Here is a 20,715-nt window from a genome sequence, read left to right as displayed (position 1 = left end):
TACCATGGATTCCACTCCCTGCATATCCCTTGATTTTAGCCAGATAAACCTGTTGTTTCTCCACCCCTCCCCAGTCTTCTGGTGGATGCACTCTCGCTCTGTCCCCTTTCTCCTTCCTACAGTGGAGCACATGGTGCAATCTCTGCACTTTGCAAGCTCTAGTTTGAACGCAAATTTAAGGAGTATGGTATGAACTTAACTGTACATGGATGTTCTGTAATCCTATATACCACATTTCACTTGTTGTCTTGTGTTGCTGCAAACATCTGCTGGCTGTACTGTTCCCAAGAGGTTAAGTCTCAAACAAGTAGTTCATGCTATTTGAACCTTTTGAAGAAGCTTTGGTAAGAAAGAGGACCTGGTCTCAGAATAGCAAGGTTGTGGGACTCACCCTTGTAAAAAGTGCAGGCTCCAGGTCCAGCACTAAGAAGGTGACACTCCCAGAGATACGGCACTCCCCGTGGAACCACGACAGTACCATAATAATTCGTGTAAATGTAAAAAATTAAAAATATTGCAAAGAGCTGTACTATGTATCTAAGGGAGAAAACTGAACATTACATTTTGGAAATAATGTGATCATGTATTGAGACTGTATCTTAATCCCTACACCTAAGGGCGGTGGGACCATCAAACTTGCTTCCTCTCGCAGTCCAAAATATCCCAGACTTCACAATAGTCCAAGCATACTGCAAAAGCCATTTCTGACATTGTGTTGGGGGGAAGGTTGAGTATATGCCCCTTGAGGAGTGGGGAAAGGTGAGAGGCTATTTTGCTGTTTTGGTATATTGGCTGTCTAGGGCATCCAGAGCTGCTCAGATGGAGCGTCTTTTTAGTTTTTAAATGTAAATGAATAAATAAAGGTAGCCCTTCACTCTGCCATGTCCTAATTCTCTTTTTAGTGGTTAACCTTGCGATCTTAGTGTTCTACAATTCTATTTTAATAGAATGTGGGTGGTCTTGTAGTGCAGTTTCACGTATCCCCACCTCCCAGAACAGTTCAAATGCATGAAAGCTGAATTCGTTTTTTTCACCCATTCAACATCCTTCTTCGGTTTGACTACTTTTTTTGCACAGCATAATACAACTTCTTATGCCTGGGATAAACAGTACATTTTGGTTTTGAGTGATGGCTGAAATTTCATGACAAATTAAACTGTTTGCAAGAAGCCTTTCAGGACCTGGTAAATCTATTTCAGCCTCTCTAGATATCAAGCACTTCCTTTTACAATTTCCTCACAATACTGTAATATGCAGAAAAACTTATTGTCACTGCAGAATGCACCAATTTCATTCGCCAAACTCCATCAGAGTAGCATTTGGAAAGACAAATAGAATACGAGTATATCTGCTGAATTAAAAAACAGTAAATAGGGGAAATGTAGACAGTGTGATAAGCTACATATTCAAGTAACCTAGGCAACAGCAGGAAGTCTGCCTCTGAGTAGAATATGATAAATCTTGCACAGATCTACACACTTGTAATCACTGGGTACTGTGTATTAGTTTGAGCAGCAGTTAGATCTCTCTTTTGGGGGGGAGAAGGAATATTTAAAATACCTCTTTAGGTTGTCACATTCACTGCAAAAAATTAGCATTGTCAAGTAGTGAAGCCCATAATGACTGATGGAGAATTTTGTTACATTCTTAAATATTTAAAAGCAAAACCTTATTCCATTGCTGAAAACACAAAAAACATTGCTGGATGATGTTTGTGCTCCAGATAGTCTGAAGCAGGAATTCACCCTCGGTAACCATGTGATGACACTGGAGCCAGGAGCACAAACAAGAAAATAAACAAAAGAAGCCAAGCTGCTTAAGCGGATTTAGAAATATAGTCCCACATTCCTTTGGTGTACGTGCTTTGATTTCAGTGGATTTACTCAGGTGCTTAAGTGCTTTGCTGAATCAGGGCCACAGTGAGGAGAATGACAGGCCTTGTCTGCCAAACTAGGAATAGTCCAAAATTAGAAGGGAGAGTAGCTTTACTGGGATTAAAGTGATATTGGGAGGGGAGAATGGAGGGTAAAACAGAGAAATTATACAGTTCTCCTAATGATTTGAGCTACTAAAGGAACTTTCCAATTTAGTCAGAGAGACTGTTCAGGTTAGCTAGTTCAGCAGTGCAAAGCAACATGTTAGTACACCATCAGTCCTGGTGGTTAGAAGCCTGGCAGCTTAATTTATGCTGAAAATGGCTTCAGACTATTCAGAATTATGAAAATGCACTTCCAATACAGGGTCCTCCCATTCAGACTCACCACTGCTCCACAGGTCTTCACCTATTTTCTCTGTCGTAGTGGCCCACCTCCGGCATCATGCGGTCCTTATTCCCCATCTCGAAGACTGGCAGCAAGCAGCGCAATCCAGGGACGAGGCGCAAGCCTTGACCTCTGTTATCCCAGCTCCTTTCCTCCCTGAGGGTTAAGCGTAAATGTCTAAAAATTGTCTTCGGTTCCCACACAGTCCTTGGATATCATAGGGGCCTCCATTGACGCAGTCTCAGCATAAGGCTGTTTACCAAGAGATAGGTTTCAGGCCCTGTAGGAACTCGTCATCCGAGTAGTTTTCTGTTCCGGTCCAGACTTACCTATCCCTCCTTGGCCAGATGGCAACTTACACATACGTCACCACCTTTGCTCACGTCAGACTTCGCTGTCTTCAGCTGTGGCTCCAGAGAATCTATTCACCCATGTAACATATCATGGACTTTCTGCCATCAGTCTCCCCCAACGTGCTCTCTTCCCTCCAGTGGTGGATGGATCCAAGACAGGTCTGTACTGGGATGCCTTTTCTCCCATCCTCCCCAGACATGATGATTATCACGGACACATCACTCGCCAGATAGGGTGAGCACACGATACAAAGGACTGGGACCTCTTGGGAATCCAGAATGCACATCAACATCCTGGAGCTTCAGGCGGTATGGAGAACGTGTTGCGCATTTCTTCCATCCTTTCGTTCTCATGTCTGACAACGAGACCACCGTTTATTACATCAACAAACGGGGTGGGGATGGGAATGAGGTCAACTTTGCTCTGTGTGGAAGTGGTTCTTCTGTGGGACTGGTGCATTGCTCATAACATCCGGTTGTCAATGGCTTATCTTCCAGGGACTCAAAGTGATTGCAGGCTCTCTCAGAAGAAAATTTGTGGCCAATCACGAATGGGAGTTTCACAACACTGAAGTCAACAGCATTTTCAGTCTGTGGGGGATTCTGACCAGGGACCTCTCTGCCTTCCACGCCAACAGCAGGTGCACCATGTACTGCTGTTAGGGGTGGGGTGAGGCTCGGTACCCGTTCCCAAGGCAATGCCTTTGTCCTCTGCTGATTGGACCAGATCAATTTATGCCTTTCCCCCTTACCACAAATCCTCCACCAGATTTGCCCCTGAGGACATTCCCCTTCTTTTGGAATACCTTCTGTTCTTGAAGACGTGAGGACTCACTCTCAATTCCATTAAGGTCCACATACTGGCTATCAGTGCCCCCCTCACCTGCCCCCACAGAAGGACACTCCATATTTACCCATCCATTGACTATCAGATTTTGGAAGGGTCTCCTCAGAACCTTTCAACCTGTTCAGGCAAGGGTTGGCCATATTTTTGCTGAACATGGTTGCTGTTTCCCCATTCTTTCTCCTACCAATGTCTGGTTGAGCATTTTTTATAGCGGATATGCACATCAGGCTGATAGTTTGTAGCATACTGACTTCTGACACAACCCTACCACCATATTGATTATTATTGTGAAAGATAAATAATTTTGGATCAAACCTTCATGTTCAAGCATCGTGGTCTAACTCAAACCAGGGGTGGTGGTGGTTGGGGGGCGGGGTTATTTAGCTTGTGATGCAAATGCTCTAACTCCCATCCTAACCATGAATGTTCTTATGATCACAAAATACTGGTAGCCCAGCAGTGCAGTATGCACACCCAGTGCTTATAACATTCTCTAAGACTTACAGCAGTATTATTTTTTTTCTTGTAGAAAAGACTAAAATGAAGATGCACCATTCTTCTCCCCATCTGGCTCAGTCGCAGATGATCTTCTTCCCTACTAGGTTCACTGGCTCTTAGAATGTTAATACAATCCTGCTTCCCAGGGTCACACCAGATTTCTAGGGGAACACAATGCTTGACCAGCTTTGCAGTGGCACTTAACTGTACTCCTCTTGTCCCCCAAGTCCCCTTAAATAAGTTTTCTCTCCTTCCTGCATCTTGAGATCAAAAAAGTCACTTGCTTCTCTCTGGAATTTGGGGCAAACTTTCCATGGAATTTGCTAGATTCCACTAGTCCTGCTTGTTTAGATACTGTTGGAAACATTAGGCTGTTCCTTTAATTTGATGGTTAAATGTATAGTAATATATACCGATTTGCTCAATTCACCTATTCGCAGTGCTGAGTTCAGTTGTGATCTGGTTATGTCTGGATTCGCTGAATAAGTATTTCACTCGTACAAACTTGTCATTTTAGAAAACAAAATAATGTTATCATTCAGCCTTAATAAAATGTCTCTAGATACGATACTCCGCTAGTCTTTGGAATATGTGGAAGCGCTGTTTGTAGCTGGTCCCATTGATCAGTTGGCTCAACATTCCTATAATCTGTTCAGGAGTTTCATAATTCAAATACGGGGAATTCATACAAACTGACTACAGAATTATAAATCTCATGAATCCTGCACTTTTAATATTAATTCTTAGTGCAGATTATTCTGCATATGCAGAAACATTTGCAAAAAGAAGAGCAGGAGTACTTGTGGCACCTTAGAGACTAACAAATTTATTAGAGCATGTCTCTAAGGTGCCACAAGTACTCCTGTTCTTCTATTTGCGGATACAGACTAACACGGCTGCTACTCTGAAACCACGCAGAAACATTTGATTAATCCCATGGCTTAACTTGTAAATTTTCCAAACATGATGATGTGCTATATTCTGCTTCTATAAAGGATTGCTACAAAGAAAATAGTCCAGATCATGTGCTCTTAGTTGCGGATAAGTGGAGCACAGATACATGGGCTTCCGATTGGTGACTGCTATTTGAGGTGATTCAAATATGGTTTGCGAAGCAAACTGCAAAAAAGTGAACACTTGTTTCTGTGGATATAAGGCATGTCCTATTTTTAAATAGTTTTTTCATCATATTGGTAAATTCGGTGGAAAACTCATAAGCACCTTTTGATGATTTCATAACTTTGTTTTAATTTGCAGCTCTGGAAAGAAACTAAACTTTGGGTCAGCAGACAAAATGCTACAAAAAGTTGTTTATTTGGAAGTTATATGTGAAAGCATGCAACTCATTTGACAGTTTCCAGGGATTATACAAAGCCTTTCAAACATTTTCAGAATAAACAGCAAAAAGAAAAAAAAAATCACACCACTATAACCACCATACTATCTGAATCCCTTCCAGAAGTGCATTAAGTCATGTGACTAACATCGGTCATAGGTTCGTTCTCTCATTTCTCTCCCCTGGGGTTGAAGTGTGCAGTGGAGTGTTCTTGTTTTGGAATTTTAAAAAAATGCACGTGGCTGTGCTCCTGTTGGAGAAGGCAAGGTCCAAGAATTGTGCCTTGCATATAGAACGTAGGTGGTGAGGTTGGTGATGGGCCTTAGCTGGAGGGGGGAGAACCCTTTTGATTACATCAACTACAGGAGCTGAGTAATCCTTAGTTCGGCCATGCCTCAGTTCCATTAGTCTTAAATTTTGCACCACGCTTCTGGTCAACTGGTTTGTTTGTTTGTTCAAGTAATGTTTTATCTGTTAACTCAAATTCATTTTCATAGAATCATAGGACTGGAGGGATCTCGAAAGGTCTACTAGTTCAGTCCCCTGCAATCAAGGCAGGACTAAGTATGAGAACGGCCGTACTGGGTCAGACCAAAGGTCCATCTAGCCCAGTATCCTGTCTACCGACAGTGGCCAATGCCAGGTGCCCCAGAGGGAGTGAACCTAACAGGTAATGATCAAGTGATCTCTCTCCTGCCATCCATCTCCATCCTCTGACAAACAGAGGCTAGGGACACCATTCTGGCTAATAGCCATTAATGGACTTAACCTCCATGAATTTATCCAGTTCTCTTTTAAACACTGTTATAGTCCTAGCCTTCACAACCTCCTCAGGTAAGGAGTTCCACAAGTTGACTGTGCGCTGTGTGAAGAAGAACTTCCCTTTTTTAAAAAACAAAACAAAAACCTGCTGCCTATTAATTTCATTTGGTGACTCCTAGTTCTTGTATTATGGGAATAAGTAAATAACTTTTCCTTATCTACTTTCTCCACATCACTCATGATTTTATATACCTCTATCATATCCCCCCTTAGTCTCCTCTTTTCCAAGCTGAAAAGTCCTAGCCTCTTTCATCTCTCCTCATATGGGACCTGTTCCAAACCCCTAATCATTTTAGTTGCCCTTCTCTGAACCTTTTCTAGTGCCATAAGATGATATCCTTCTTATTCTCTATCCCCTTTTTAAAGATTCCTAACATCCTGTTTGCTTTTTTGACCGCCTCTGCACACTACATGGACGTCTTCAGAGAACTATCCACGATGACTCCAAGATCTTTTTCCTGATTCGTTGTTGTATTCTCTAGAGCAGTGGTTCCCAAACTTGTTCCGCTGCTTGTGCAGGGAAAGCCCCCGGCAGGCCGGGCCGGTTTGTTTACCTGCCGCATCCGCAGGTTCGGCTGATTGCGGCTCCCAGTGGCCGCGGTTCACTGCTCAAGGCCAATGGGAGCTGCTGGTAGCGGCGCGGGACGAGGGACTTACTGGCTGTCTCTTCCAGCAGCTCCCATTGGCCTTGAGCAGTGAACCGCGGCCACTGGGAGCCACGATCGGCTGAACCTGCGGACGCGGCAGGTAAACAAACCGTCCCGTCCCGCCGGGAGCTTTCCCTGGACAAGCGGCGGAACAAGTTTGGGAACCACTGCTCTAGAGACCATTCCTGACAAGTATTTGTCTAATCTGCTCTTAAAAATCTCCAATGATGGAGATTCCACAACCTCCCTAGGCAATTTATTCCAGTCCTCAACCACCCTGACAGGAAGTTTTTCCTAATGTCCAACCTAAACCGCCCTTGCTGCAATTTAAGCCCATTGCTTTTTGTCCTATCCTCAGAGGTTAAGGAGAACAATTTTTCTCCCTCCTCCTTGTAACAACCTTTTATGTACTTGAAAACTGTTATGTCCCCTCTCAGTCTTCTCTTCTCCAGACTAAACAAACCCAATTTTGTCAGTCTTCCCTCATAGATGATGTTTTCTAGACCTTTAATCATTTTTGTTACTCTTCTTTGGACTTTCTCCAGTTTGTCCACATCTTTCCTGAAAAGTGGTGCCCAGAACCGGACACAATACTCCAGTTGAGGACTAATCAGCGCAGAATAGAGCATAATTATTCCTTCTTGTTTTGCTTATAACACTCCTGCTAATGCATCCCTGAGTGATGTTTGCTCTTTTTTTGCAACAGTGTTACACAGTTAATTCATATTTAGCTTGTGATCCACTATCACCCCCAGATTCCTTCCTGCAGTACTCATTCCTAGGCAGTCATTTCCCATTTTGTATGTGTGCCACTGATTGTTCCTTCCTAAGTGGAGTACTTTGTATTTGTCCTCATTAAATTTCATCCTTTTTACTTCAGGCCATTTCTCCAGTTTGTTCAGGTCATTTTGAATTTTAATCTTATCCTCCAATGCACGTGCACCCCCACCCAGCTTGGTATCGTCCACAAACTATACGTGTACTCTCTCTGTCATGAAGATGTTGAACAGAACTAATCCCTGCAGGACCCCACTCGTTATGCCCTTTCAGCTTGACTGTGTACCACCGATAACTACTCTTTGGGAACGATTTTCCAACCAATTATGCACCCCCTATAGTAGCTCCTCAGAAGCTCATGTGTGACAGTATTGAAACCCTTATTAAACTCAAGATATACCACATCTACCACTTCCCTCCTATCCACAAGGCTTGTTACCCTGTCAAAAAAAGCTATTTTGGAGTAACTGAGCTGCGTAATTTCATTGAGATACAGCTCAACCCAGCCATTACATAACCTCCCTCTTCCCACCCCTCTGGGTAGTATCTATTCTTAATAAAATCAATACACATTTCAGTCATTTTCTGATTATGGTACATTCATTACCTAGAACTACCCCATCTCCAAAGTGGGAGCACAATGTGTCCCTGCCCCTGTTTCTCTGACCACTTCGGACGTTCTTCAGAGGCTGGCTCTCCATAACATTCTGAAGGTCTCTGATGTTAGATCTACCAATACAAAACGGGTTTGCTACTGCCAAGTAGCAATTAGGGGTGGTGAGCTTCCAGATGATGATAGCAACATGCTTCAACGTGCTAGGGGGAATTCTCGTGTTGGTATTCTGCCACTGTAGCTCCAGGATGCTCTGCCCAGATTTCTAGGAAAGTGACCTTTGTCATGCTGAAATTCTGCTGCCACTGCTGGCCATTCCAGTTCTGTATCACTGCCCTGTTCTCTTCCCCACTCTCCTCCCTCAGTGACTGCTAGTTGATTGAGCCCAGAAGTGGCTTTCCACCAAGTACAGGTGCTGCAGGTACATGGTCTGCAGATGTAATTACTCTGTTTCATGCTGCTGCTCCTCCTTGTAGCCATATCACTGTGGCATCCAAAGCCCTACAAAGTCATACAACCAAATCCATTTGCCTGTACGACTGCCAATGCATCTGTAAAATCCTATTCGTATTAATGACTGTCATAATCACAGCACTTAGCAATGTCTTCCATGCTGCCTGGGAACAGTTCCAAAATGGCAGTGGCAAAATAAATGGATGCAAGGAGAAGAACTGAGTTTCAATTCCTCACTCCCCGAATCCCAGAATTCTGGTAGGCAGGTATCCCACAATGCATCACAAGGCTAACTAAAGCGTAGATCTGAGCAGTGGAGCATTGCACCATGGGCTATCTGCTCAGGATGCGTAGCTGTTCATTTGAGCAAGGGCAGAGCTGTGTGGATGCAATGATTAACCAGGAAAGTACCTTAACCCAGCCTAACACAGAAATGTGGACGCACTTCAGCTTGATAGAATTAAATTGCTGCACTTAAGCCATGTCTATACCTACAGCAGTGCAGCTGTAGCAAGTTTGGTGAAGCTGCTGTATGCCAACGGGGGAGAGCTCGCCCATTGGCATAATAAAACCACCTCCGCAAATGGCAGAAGCTATGTTGGTAGGAGAAGCTCTTCCACCAACATAGTGCTGTGCACACAAGTGCTTATGTTGGTGTAACTTACGTGCTCATGGGGGTGATTTTTTAATAAATTATGCTAATATAAGATGTAGTGTAGACATAACCTTAGCGTGAACAAACTAATCCAAAATAATCTCTTTTTAGACAGACCCTGAGTTAGCCCCACTCTCTTGATCTTCCATTTTAGTCTGCAAGATCTTGAAAAGTTGAAGTCCTCTTCCCTCCCCACTTTTGGGGGCTGAGTCTGCCCTACAGCTCAGGAGAGAAGCCAGCCAGTGTCAGATCTAAACTACATGGCGTAAAAAGATTTAAAATAGTGGACAGTTTTCAAGACTGGTTCAGTTTGAGCTCAACCTTGACAGGGGCCTCTTAAATAAAGCTTTCCTGTACTCCTGTAATTCACGGCTGTTTATTTCGGTCATTAACCTGTTAACCTACTTAACATATCACTATGGCTCTGCATCAAGTCTCAACTTTTTTGCAATGGTTGACAGAAGAATTCCTTCCTCCCTACGTTCTCTCTAAGCTGTGTGGCTGTGCAGCACGGGGAGAGGCGCCTCTCCCTTGGCCCCGGGGCTGTTGCGGCCGGGAAGAGACACCCTGGGGCTGCAGTGGCACGAGAGGGCTGGGGGGAGTCATCTCTCCCTGCTGCAGCCCCGGGGCAGCCTGCACCCCAAGCCCCTCATCCCCAGCCAGAGCCCGCACCCCACCCTTCTGCCCCATCGCTGAGCCCTCTCCCATGCTCCAAACCCCTTGGCCCCACCCCCACCACACATCACTTCTGTATTGGTGCACATAAAATTAATTCTGCACATGGATGTAAAAAAATTAAGGGAACATCGCTTCCTCCCCTTATTTTGCTTTGGTCAGCACCTTCTGCAGAGTACAAACCCATACTGTAACTTACAGCGGAACTCGTGTATTTGCACTGTAATACCTGAGTATGGGGACAAAACGGATCACCTCACTGCTGATAGAGCTTTGTCTTTGTATACTGCTGCTCTTTTCTTGTTTCTACCAGTTTCAGTCCCAGCAAATGTTTGCTGAACAGGTTTTGAAAACTGTGCATCACTGTGATTAGAGTATGTACTTCAAATCATTTTTCCTCATACAGAAAACAGTTGGCTTACATCTCCATCCTCTCTTCATTTATTCTGGCTGGAGCCAGGCACACTAAATAGTGATTAAACAAAAGATTAAAATTCCATTTTTGTATGTTTGGCTGTTTGAATGCTAATCGATTCCTTTGGCGGAATGTTAAGTAAAAGCATGGTAGACAACACAAGGGGCTATTTACAGCAATCTGTCTAAATCCATTTTCAATGTATTGCTTAATATGCCTTTCTACTTTAATTCATTTTCAGTGAAAATGAAGGATGGAAACAGAGGAAGGAGATTAGTTTAAGACATAGCTACAAAAATAGTCACTTCTTAGTGGTAAACAACTTTGTTTTTAAGGAAAGGAAAATATGCTTTAGGATAACCAGAAGTTATGAGCTTGCTGTAGGAATTACTGGGTGAAATTCTATACCTGTTATATGGGAGGTTAGACTAGATGATGAGGATCCAGCTTTGAGGTCTATAAAAGGTTTAATTTCTCTTCACAGCTGACTTTTAAAAAATATATATATAATTTTGCTCTGCCTCAGTTTCTTGTTTTACAAAACATAAAATTCCAGATTTTCAATAGGCCTTAGCCCAGCACTTAAATTTACAGCTATAGTTTGTATAGACGAAACCCCTCATCTGTAAAATGCTTATCTACCTATCCTGCATCTGCAGATTCTGTAAATACAGCTGTCAAAGAATGTCCTCCACATTTCTAAACTAAAATGTAATGTTTTAAACAAGAACAAGGCACAGTCCTATTTATTCTCTTAGGCAAAATATAGTAATGCCTTTTGATGTGTAATTGAAGTGTATGGTAAGTACTGGTGACAAAACACAAGAAAACTTAGTTATAACCACAAATGCATTTGTTTAAAAATTAAAGCTGAACTCGGTCCCAAAGATTTGTCTAGACAGCATGCTCAGACTTAGTCTAGACTTTCTGCTTATGGGGATTATCAAACTGCTTAATATCCATAATTTACTACTTAAAGATAAATTCCATGCAGCATCCCTGAAGGATGCCATTTAAAAAGCCACACAGTCTGCTCCTCAGTTGTGTTGTGTTTAGATTTCTGATGCTTAAATACTCTTTATAAAAGAATTAAAGATGCATAGAAATACATTTGGAAAAATAACGTCAACATCGGCAACACTTATTAAATGGCCCCGGTAGCAAGATGAAGAGGAATAATCTGTTAGTAGTTTAACACCCTCCCCCCCTCCCCCCCCCCCCCCACACACACATGCACACCATTTAAATCCATGACATGTAGTCTGTAGTCCCACCCCATGTGCTACTGTTAATTACATTTCATAACCATGGAATTTGTAGTGTGTGGAGGAGGGAGATCGTATAATAAAAGGGGGTTTGACTGTTTTGGTAGAATTTATTGATAAATTCACAACAGTGCAGTACACCGAAGAAGAAAAAAAATCCCTCCCTGATCTTAGTGACTCAACTTCAGCAGACCTCTGTAGCTGGACTGATGTCACAAGCCTAGTGTATTTTGCATATGTGAGCGTTGTGAATGCTGAAAAGTTTCATTGAAACTGAGGCAGACTACTTTAATGAGGCTGACTACTGCGACTAGTACAGGAGTAATAGTAGCCTTCGAACATAGGGCATATCTACACTTACCGGGGATCGATGCTGTTGCGATCAATGCACATGGGGTTGATTTAGTGGGTCTAGTGAAGACTTGCTAAATCGACTGCAGATTGTTCTCCCGTCGACTCCGGTACTCCACCGGAGGAACAAGGAGAGTAAGGAAAGTCACTGGGAGAGCATCTCCTGTTGACACAGCGCGGTGTAGACACCGCAGTAAGTCGACCTAAGCTATGTTGATTCCAGCTACGTTATTAACGTAGCTGGAGTTGTATAACTTAGATTGACTTACCCCCGTAGTGCAGAAAAGGCCTTGACATCTAGCAGTAGATATTGCTAATGTTGATGTCATTCTTGCCAGGGACTCTCAGTAAACCTTTAAAAATAATATTTTAATGGTGACCTTTGTAAAACCTATGAAAATGTTGGTTGCTTGTAAGTGGCACAATTAAAGCAAATATTTGGAAACATTTATCTGAATTCAGTGAAATGTAATGTAATCCTGGCTGGGATTGAGTAATGTAATTTCTGCATCTCTGAGACCAAGAAGATCTAAAATGTAGCATATGCTGTTATGATCATTTTATATCAGCCCTTGCATTTGAGATTTACCATAGCTTTTATAAAGAGGTGTGTGTGTCCAAAGCAGGTTAACATTTGCCCGTTTTGCTTGTGTGAATCCTCTCTAATGTCATAGTTTTACCGTGCATTGATGCTAGGTGGAAGAAACAAGTAGGGGGACTGGAGAGAGGGGTGGATGACAAGTAGCCCCACGCTGTCCTCTCTCCCTCTTTTGGCAGTGCTGGTGTGAAACTGACTGGACTCTAGTTGTATGTCGAAGTCTGATCCTAGTTTGTTAAATTATAAACATGAGATTAGATAAAATTTCTAGATTGACTTTCAGTGATGCTTCTGTAACAAGTATCCAGTCACAGCAAACAATAAAATGGGTCAAGTAGCATGGTTCTCTGCTGGGCTGCGTACGTCCAGAGTTTTCTAAACAGGAGGCCAGAGAGGTTACTGACACAAGGTGGTTTGTGTTCGGCAAGTTGCTGTAGTACCCAGTGCAGTACTCATGTTTGAGGCTACGTTTTAGTCACGGGTATTTTTAGTCAGTCATGGACAGGTCAAGGGCAGTACACAAGAATTCACAGCCCATGACTTGTCCATGACTTTTACTATATACCCCTGTCTAAAACTTGGGTGGGAGAGGGAATGGCTCAGGGGGGACGCGGCCCGGAGGGGTGCTGTGGATGCTTTGGTGGGGTGCCACTGTGTGTGTGTGTGGGGGGGGGGGGGATTGGCGGGACTGGGGCAGACTCCCTATCCGGCTTCTGGGAAGCGGCAACCTCCTAGCGACACGTGCTGCCTTGGGGCTCTGCCCCAAGCCCCGGTTCTGCCACTCCCATTGGCAGGGAACCACGGCCAATGGGCGCTACGGAGGCAGCACATGGAGCTAGGAGCTGAGGGTGCGGGGTTCCTGTCACTCTTCTGGGGAGCCCCCCCCCGGTAAGCACCGCCCTGCACCTCAATCCTCATCCCTGAGCTTCCCCACACCCCAACTCCTGCTGCTAGGGTGTGGGGGCAAAGCTGCCCCAGCAAGCTGCACGTGTGACCGGCCCAGGGGCCGCACGGGCTGCTGCAGAAGTCACGGAATCAGTGACCTCCCTGACAAACGCGGAGCCTTACTCATGTTCACATGCATAGCAGTGTTTAGAAAGAAAGAAAACTACCTCACCTGGCAAGGAAACTTTCCTATTTTGCCAACCATTTCCATGACTTGGATTGAGCAGGCAACACCCTGATAAATAGGGAGAGGCTAGTGAGCAGAACTGGCCTTTTTTTAACAGTATGCCAAGAGAATATAAATCCTGTAATATAGAATAGTGCATTTTGAAGAGAACTTTGGAGAGATGTTTGATATTGGTGGCATATTGTCTGGAAAATTGGAAGTAAATACGGTAAACAAGATCAACTGTTTTGCCTATTGTGGCGGAACAGCAAAGGGTGCTTAGTCATGCTGTGCTTAGTCATTCAGATTGCTGTGCCAGAAATAACTCAGCTACCCCAATTTTTCTTGCTCCTGCATCATCACTGGCCTCTCTTCCTTGTCTTCACCTCATGTTATCTGCCACTTGTTGGTAAAGAACACAAAAGGTTTGTCCCTGTAGAATGACCTTTATTCAGAACGACCAAGCTATCACACATGTCTGAGCTACAGCTCATTACTCAGTATTAAATTTTATCATAGTCGTGGGTCAAATGAACTGAAGGGAAGTGTCACAATATCTGGAAGATAAGTTTTCCAGGATTTTAATTAAATGAAATGAACAGTAACTCCTCACTTAACGTTGTAGCTCTGTTCCTGAAAAAGGCAACTTTAAGCGAAACGATGTTAAGCAAATCCAATTTCCCCATAAGAATTAATGTAAATGAGGGGGTTAGGTTCCAGGGAAATTTTTTTTCACCAGACAAAAAACTATATATTATATAGATATACACACAGTGTACGTTTTAAACAAACAATTTAATACTGTTCACAGCTATGATGGTTGTGAAGCTTGGTTGAGGTGGTGAAGTTAGAGGGTGGGAGAGGGAGGGATATTTCCTAGGGAATGCCTTGCTGCTAAATGATGAACTAGCACTTGGCTGAGCCCTCAAGGGTTAATACGTTGTTAATGTAGCCTCTCACACAAGGCAGCACAAACACCAGGGAGGGGAGACAGCATAGCAGACAGAGACAGACACACACCTTGTGTGTGGGAGAGATGCACACTGCCCCTTTAAGTAAGCTGACCCACTCTTAAGTACATTGTCTTTTTAAGTGGATCAGGAAGTTGAGACAGCAGCTGCTGCCCCAGGCTCTCTCTGTCTCTCTCCCTCTGTGTCCCCTCCCTGCTCTATATGGAGAAGGGGTAAGCAGGGTGCAGGAGCAGGGCGGAGGGGGACACCCTGACATTAGCGCGCCCCTTCCCCCCACCCCCCGCACAGCAAGCAGGAGTCTCTGGGAGCAGCTCCAAGGCAGAGGGCAGGAGTAGCACAGGGCAGTGGGAGGAGAGACAGCTGAACTGCCCGGCAATTGATAGCCTGCTGGGCGGCTGCAGCACAGGGAACTTAGGGGAGTGGGGAGCTGATGGGGGGCTGCCGGTCCACCCTGGTTACAAGCCCCCACCAGCCAGCTGCAACGGGCTGCTCTTCCTGCAAGCAGTGGACAAAGCAGGCGGCTGCCAAAGATGTTAGAAGGGAGCATTGCGCAACTTTAAACGAGCATGTTCCCTAATTGATCAGCAACGAAACAATGTTAACTGGGACGACTTTAAGTGAGGAGTTACTGTATATCTGAAAATATGTTAGCAATCTCTGCATTTGGACAGAGATCAGTGGCTGATAAAGGGATATTTATTGGTGGGAGGGAGAAAAGGCCATTTTCTCCAATAAGCAATATTTAAAGTAGAAGGTGATCCATCACCTCTGGTGGTGGGAAGGTATCCAAAAAAATGGACAAGATAGGCTGCAATAATTATAGAATCATAAGGTAGATGGAAAAGTTCACCTGGTCCATCTCCCTGCTGATACAGAATTTACTCCACAAGAAGTTTTCCTTACTATTCTGTTTCTTTAATTTTAAATGTCCCAAACAATAATTCTTCTGCTTCCCCTTAACAGCCTAACCAGCACTCCTTTGTCAAGGTTTTTACTTTTCTTAATTACATCCTGAGATGTAGTTATACTGCTGTGTGCCATTCTAAATAATTCCTTTCTTTTTTTTTTACTGTTTGCACACTATAAATATTTTCAGAGAATGTCTCACTTCTCCGCCTCCTTGTCCACACGTAAGTCTCTTAATCTTTGCTCATAAATCGACCACAGACATTCGACTCTGTTGCTTTTCTTTGAACCCCCATCAGCTTGCTTTCCATGACATCATGAACCATGAGAGTAAAGCTAAAATTGCTAACAGCAAGAGGTGAAAAATTCAATATATTACCCTGCAAACATTTTTATTCAAGGGGATTAAATGGGGTTTAGTAGTCAGCACACATAACTAGGACCTTTCTCTCTAAGATGGGGAAGTCTCAGCTATGCTTCAGTGTGCCCATCTGCAAAATAGGTATAATCCTGATTTTACCAGGCTGCTGTGAAGATTGATTGTATGTCATTTTGTGATCCTAGACTGAAAGGCTCGATTGTTTATAATATAACACATGGAAACGAATGGGTAACTATAGATGAGACTAGTGCAGCAGAACAATTAGATATGGTAAGTGTTACAATGGCAGCTGTTAGTGAGATTAAATTAGGATTTAGTCTCATGACATCATTTTGAACTGCAAGTGACATGTCTGGGTGTCCTAAAAATATTAGATTGGTCGATTTTATATTTTATTAGTTGGATAGAGTAAGTAAGGCTTAGTTCGCAGTATTAGGATGCATGTTCAGTAGTTGCAGGATTGCAGTACAATACTTTGGTGCCCATTCAATTATGAATATTTATTGGGGTAAAAAGAGAAGAATGAAATGCTCTGAAGAACAGAATTTTCCCAAGACAAATCAAGGCATAAAAATGAGTTCATAAATTTTAATTGTTTAAACAGATGAAGAGCCTCTGTTACGGGACTCCAAACAGGCTTGTTATCAGATTGTGCAAAATGCTGGGCCAAGGATTTATTTTTTTTTTGTCCAGAATGTCTTTTGATAACTGCCCCAGTAGAATGCTGTATCTACCTGCTGTGTAGAGGAAGTAACCATCAGGTTCCCTCCATTTAGCCCTATGACCTCACTCCCGTTCCTGTTTTTTTCATTAGTTGTCCCCCGTATTTATTTGATATCACAGACCTGTGGATCCTCCCCTTAGGCTGGGGGGAGGTCCTTTCACTTCCTGGATATCAACAGGTATAGAGGAAGTAATGAAGCTGTTAACGTTACTAATATTCTGACATCCAAAGCACTAGCTCCAGCCATGCTTTTATTTTGTGATTCCTTAAGTCTCCAAAGCTGTATCAGTCTGTGAAGTGTGGAAAGAGGACCAAAGTGTTTGCTTGTGTTGGTAAATTTCTTATTGTGACATGTAACGTGGAGTAGGTTTAGGAAAAAATCCAGCAGACTCATTTATAATGGAATAATAGAATGATAGGAGGGGGGTTTGCACTTTAGGGGAAGGGGCATTACTTGAGAGAGAACAACTCTAGGCTTATGATTTGGAAGTGCTTATGCTTAATAGTCTCACTATATTTCTGCTGCAAGTATTTTAATCTAAAGGCATCTTTTTTGTGTCTTACTTTACAGACTCTAAGCTCTGTTTCAGAGTAGCAGTCGTGTTAGTCTGTATCCGCAAAAAGTGGATCCGAAGAAGTGGGCTGTAGCCCACGAAAGCTTATGCTCTAATAAATTTGTTAGTCTCTAAGGTGCCACAAGTACTCCTGTTCTTTTTACTGTAAGCTCTGTCACTTCTCTGCTGTTGAACAAAGGAAATCTATCTGCGTTCTATTGAAAAGATGCCATCAAAATGACCTCTTTTCACCCTAGGAGTCTGGTAGCACCTTAAAGACTAACAGATTTATTTGGGCATAAGCTTTCGTGAGTAAAAACCTCACTTCTTCGGATGCATAGCTATGCATCCGAAGAAGTGAGGTTTTTACTCACGAAAGCTTATGCCCAAATAAATCTGTTAGTCTTTAAGGTGCCACCAGACTCCTTGTTGTTTTTGTAGATACAGACTAACACGGCTACCCCCTGATTCTTTTCACCCTGTTACTCTCCGTATACGCAAATATGTATATATCCCCATACATACAATCTATACTCTAAAATTTCTCCTACATAGAAAAGTGTACCTTTTATTTTTTACTGGAATGCCTAATACTCTATTATGGAATTCACCATTCAGTACAAGAGGAATTTTGAAAAGCCAGGATTTTCTAGATACTATTTGATGTTTGTTAAACAACTGATTCTATGATGTGATTTCTACTAGTAATGTACCCATTTATACACATTGGTGTATATCACATCATGGAGAATGATTGGCAGACAACTTTTTCTCTAACTTTTCAGATTTTATTTAGTCCCCCAAATTCAGTCGAGAAACCTGGGGTGAGACTCATTAAGTTTCTGGCCCTGCATACCACAATTTCTATGTCTTGTACAGATATCACCCTGCCCTTTATACACCCCACCCCAGAAAAATGCCTTGATTGTTCCTGAAACTTGAAAGCTACAGTGAAAAGGCTAGATAATAGGGGTCACGCTTCATGTGAAAACTTGCTATTAAGGGGAGTATTCCAATTTTATTCCAATATGATAGTATGGTAGAACCTCAGTTACGAACACCTCGAGAAAGGAGGTGGTTGTAACTCTGAACAAAATGATTTTTGAAGTGGTAAGAGAGTGGCCCATTACAGCAACTACACACCACACAACAAAAACACCAACCCAGGAACCAAACCTTGCTACAAACCCCGGTGCCAACTCGGTCCACATAACTATTCAAGGGACACCATCATAGGACCTAACCACATCAGCCACACCATCCGGGGCTCATTCACCTGCACATCTAGCAATGTGATATATGCCATCTTGTGCCAGCAATGCCCCACTGTCATGTACATTGGCCAAACCGGACAGTCGTTACACAAAAGAATAAATGGACGCAAATCTGACATCAGGAATCATAACATTCAAAAACCAGTAGGAGAACACTTCAATCTCTCTGGTCATTCAATAACAGACCTCAAAGTGGCAATTCTTCAACAAAAAAAACTTCAGAAACAGACTCCAACATGAAGCTGCAGAACTGGAATTAATTTGCAAACTAGATACCATCAGATTAGGCCTGAATAAAGACTGGGAGTGGTTGGATCATTACAAAACCTAAACTTAATTTCCCCAATACTAATTTCTCCCTACTGTTACTCACACCTTCTTGTCAACTGTCTGTAATGGGCCACTCTCTTATCACTTCAAAAGTTATTTCTCCTCCCTTGGTATCCAGCTGTTAATTGATTTATCTCGTTAGACTGACTTAACACTTGGTAAAGCAACCTACATCCTTTCATGTATTTATACCTGCTCCTGTATCTTTTACTTCATACATCTGATGAAGTGGGTTTTAGCCCACGAAAGCTTATGCCCAAATACATTTGTTAGTCTCTAAGGTGCCACAAGAACTCCTTGTGTTTTTTGTTTTTTTGCTGATACAGACTAACACGACTACCACTGAAGTCTGAACAAAATGTTATGGTTGTTCTTTCAAAAGTTTACAACTGAACATTGACTTAACGCAGGTTTGAAACTTTATTATGCAGAGGGAAAATGCTGCTTTCCCTTTATTTATTTTTTTTAGTAGTTTACATTTAACACATGTACTTTATTTGCTTTTTAATTTTATTTATTTATTTATGTATTTATTGGTCTTTGCTGCTACCTGATTGTGTTCTTTCAGTTCCAAATAAGGTGTGTGGTTCACTGGTCAGTTTGTAACTCTGAGGTGTATGCTGATTAGTAATGATTCTGAAATATGTCGCCCATTATAAAATAGGAAATAAGGCCAGTAAACTTTTAATGAGAAAATGAGTTTTTAATGGACTTTAAAGGTGTCCTTACTAACAGATATTGCACACATTAAGTATGGTCCTATACTGCAATACGTGATAACACAAACTAAAAAAAAAAAACCTGTTTGGCGATAATTATAGAACAATGTTTTGGGGAAAGCAAAATCTTCTGCTGGACATAGCTGCAAATAAAAGCTGCCATTTCTGCAAGTTCTGGTTTGGGCAAGGAAAGGGGGGATTGGCTTTTCTCTCTGATATGGATGGGTAAATGTGTTTCAAAGGTGTAATGGCTCTAATCTTGTATGTATTAAAAGGGCTCGCATGTGAGGCAAAGGAAAGACGTTTACTTTGATGATGGACAAAGGAAAAAGGACTGGCATGATAAAGAAGCTATAAGGAGGGACTTGGAGCGTATAGGTATGTAAGATCACTTATAAATGTATCTAATGTGGATCATAAAATGGTGTGGTCCCTTATTCAGCAGACTGAAGGTGGGGGAACAGCATGTTCGTATGTTCTTAACACTGCTCAACATCAGCTGCCTCCGTACAGGGAAGGAAACATTTTTGCCAGTCTCTTGAGTAGGAAGATGGTGGCAGCATATTGGCACTTCGAGAGTGGGTGCTGTTTAAAAAATTATAGATGCCTTTACAGTTCTGACAAATATTGCGGACCCATGAAAGTAGAAACATTTGTTTTGTAAAATCTACAAGCGCTGTCATTCTAGAGGAATCTGTTCTGTTTCCCTAGTTTGAGACACAATTCAGAATGCTTAAATTCTAATACAAAAGGGTTACGATGGTGAAGGGCACTCACAAACATGTGGAAATGTAAAGTTGAGGCTGCCTTGTTCACCTTAACAAAAATTTTCCAAGGTTTCCCTTTAAAATGTCAGTGTCTGCTTTGGGATGAGTGGGGAGGCTGAGATGAGAAATGTTTATACCATGTACATGCCCTCACATCTTTAAACCAAAAGAAACCTAATGGATCCAGCTTTGGTCCTACCAGTCTCTATTCCTTTAATTCTGGCTTCAGAGTGAAGAGCTTAATGTTTCATATTTGCACACCTGAGTGGTGTGTTTCTAGCAAAATATACAGTACCCATTAAAATAAGTTTCATAGACTCTAGGACTGGAAGGGACCTCGAGAGGTCATCGAGTCCAGTCCCCTGCCCTCATGGCAGGACCAAATACTGTCTACTAGACTATCCCTGATAG

General features: G+C 42.6%; 1 protein-coding gene across 1 annotated transcript in view; it reads left to right on the top strand.

Annotated features, from left to right (window-relative positions):
- The window catches only part of GALNT10 (polypeptide N-acetylgalactosaminyltransferase 10), a 125,638-nt gene that overhangs the window by 33,798 nt on the left and 71,125 nt on the right, over positions 1–20,715 (top strand). The window contains exon 2 of the mRNA XM_054036860.1: positions 19,813–19,915. Coding sequence (XP_053892835.1) covers positions 19,813–19,915 — 103 coding nt within the window. The remainder of the gene's footprint in view (positions 1–19,812; positions 19,916–20,715) is intronic.

The sequence above is a fragment of the Malaclemys terrapin genome, chromosome 8 (assembly GCF_027887155.1).
Source record: "Malaclemys terrapin pileata isolate rMalTer1 chromosome 8, rMalTer1.hap1, whole genome shotgun sequence".
Taxonomy (NCBI): Eukaryota; Metazoa; Chordata; order Testudines; family Emydidae; genus Malaclemys; species Malaclemys terrapin.
Note: the sequence above shows the minus strand (reverse complement) of the source record. Positions and strands in the feature narration are given on the sequence as shown.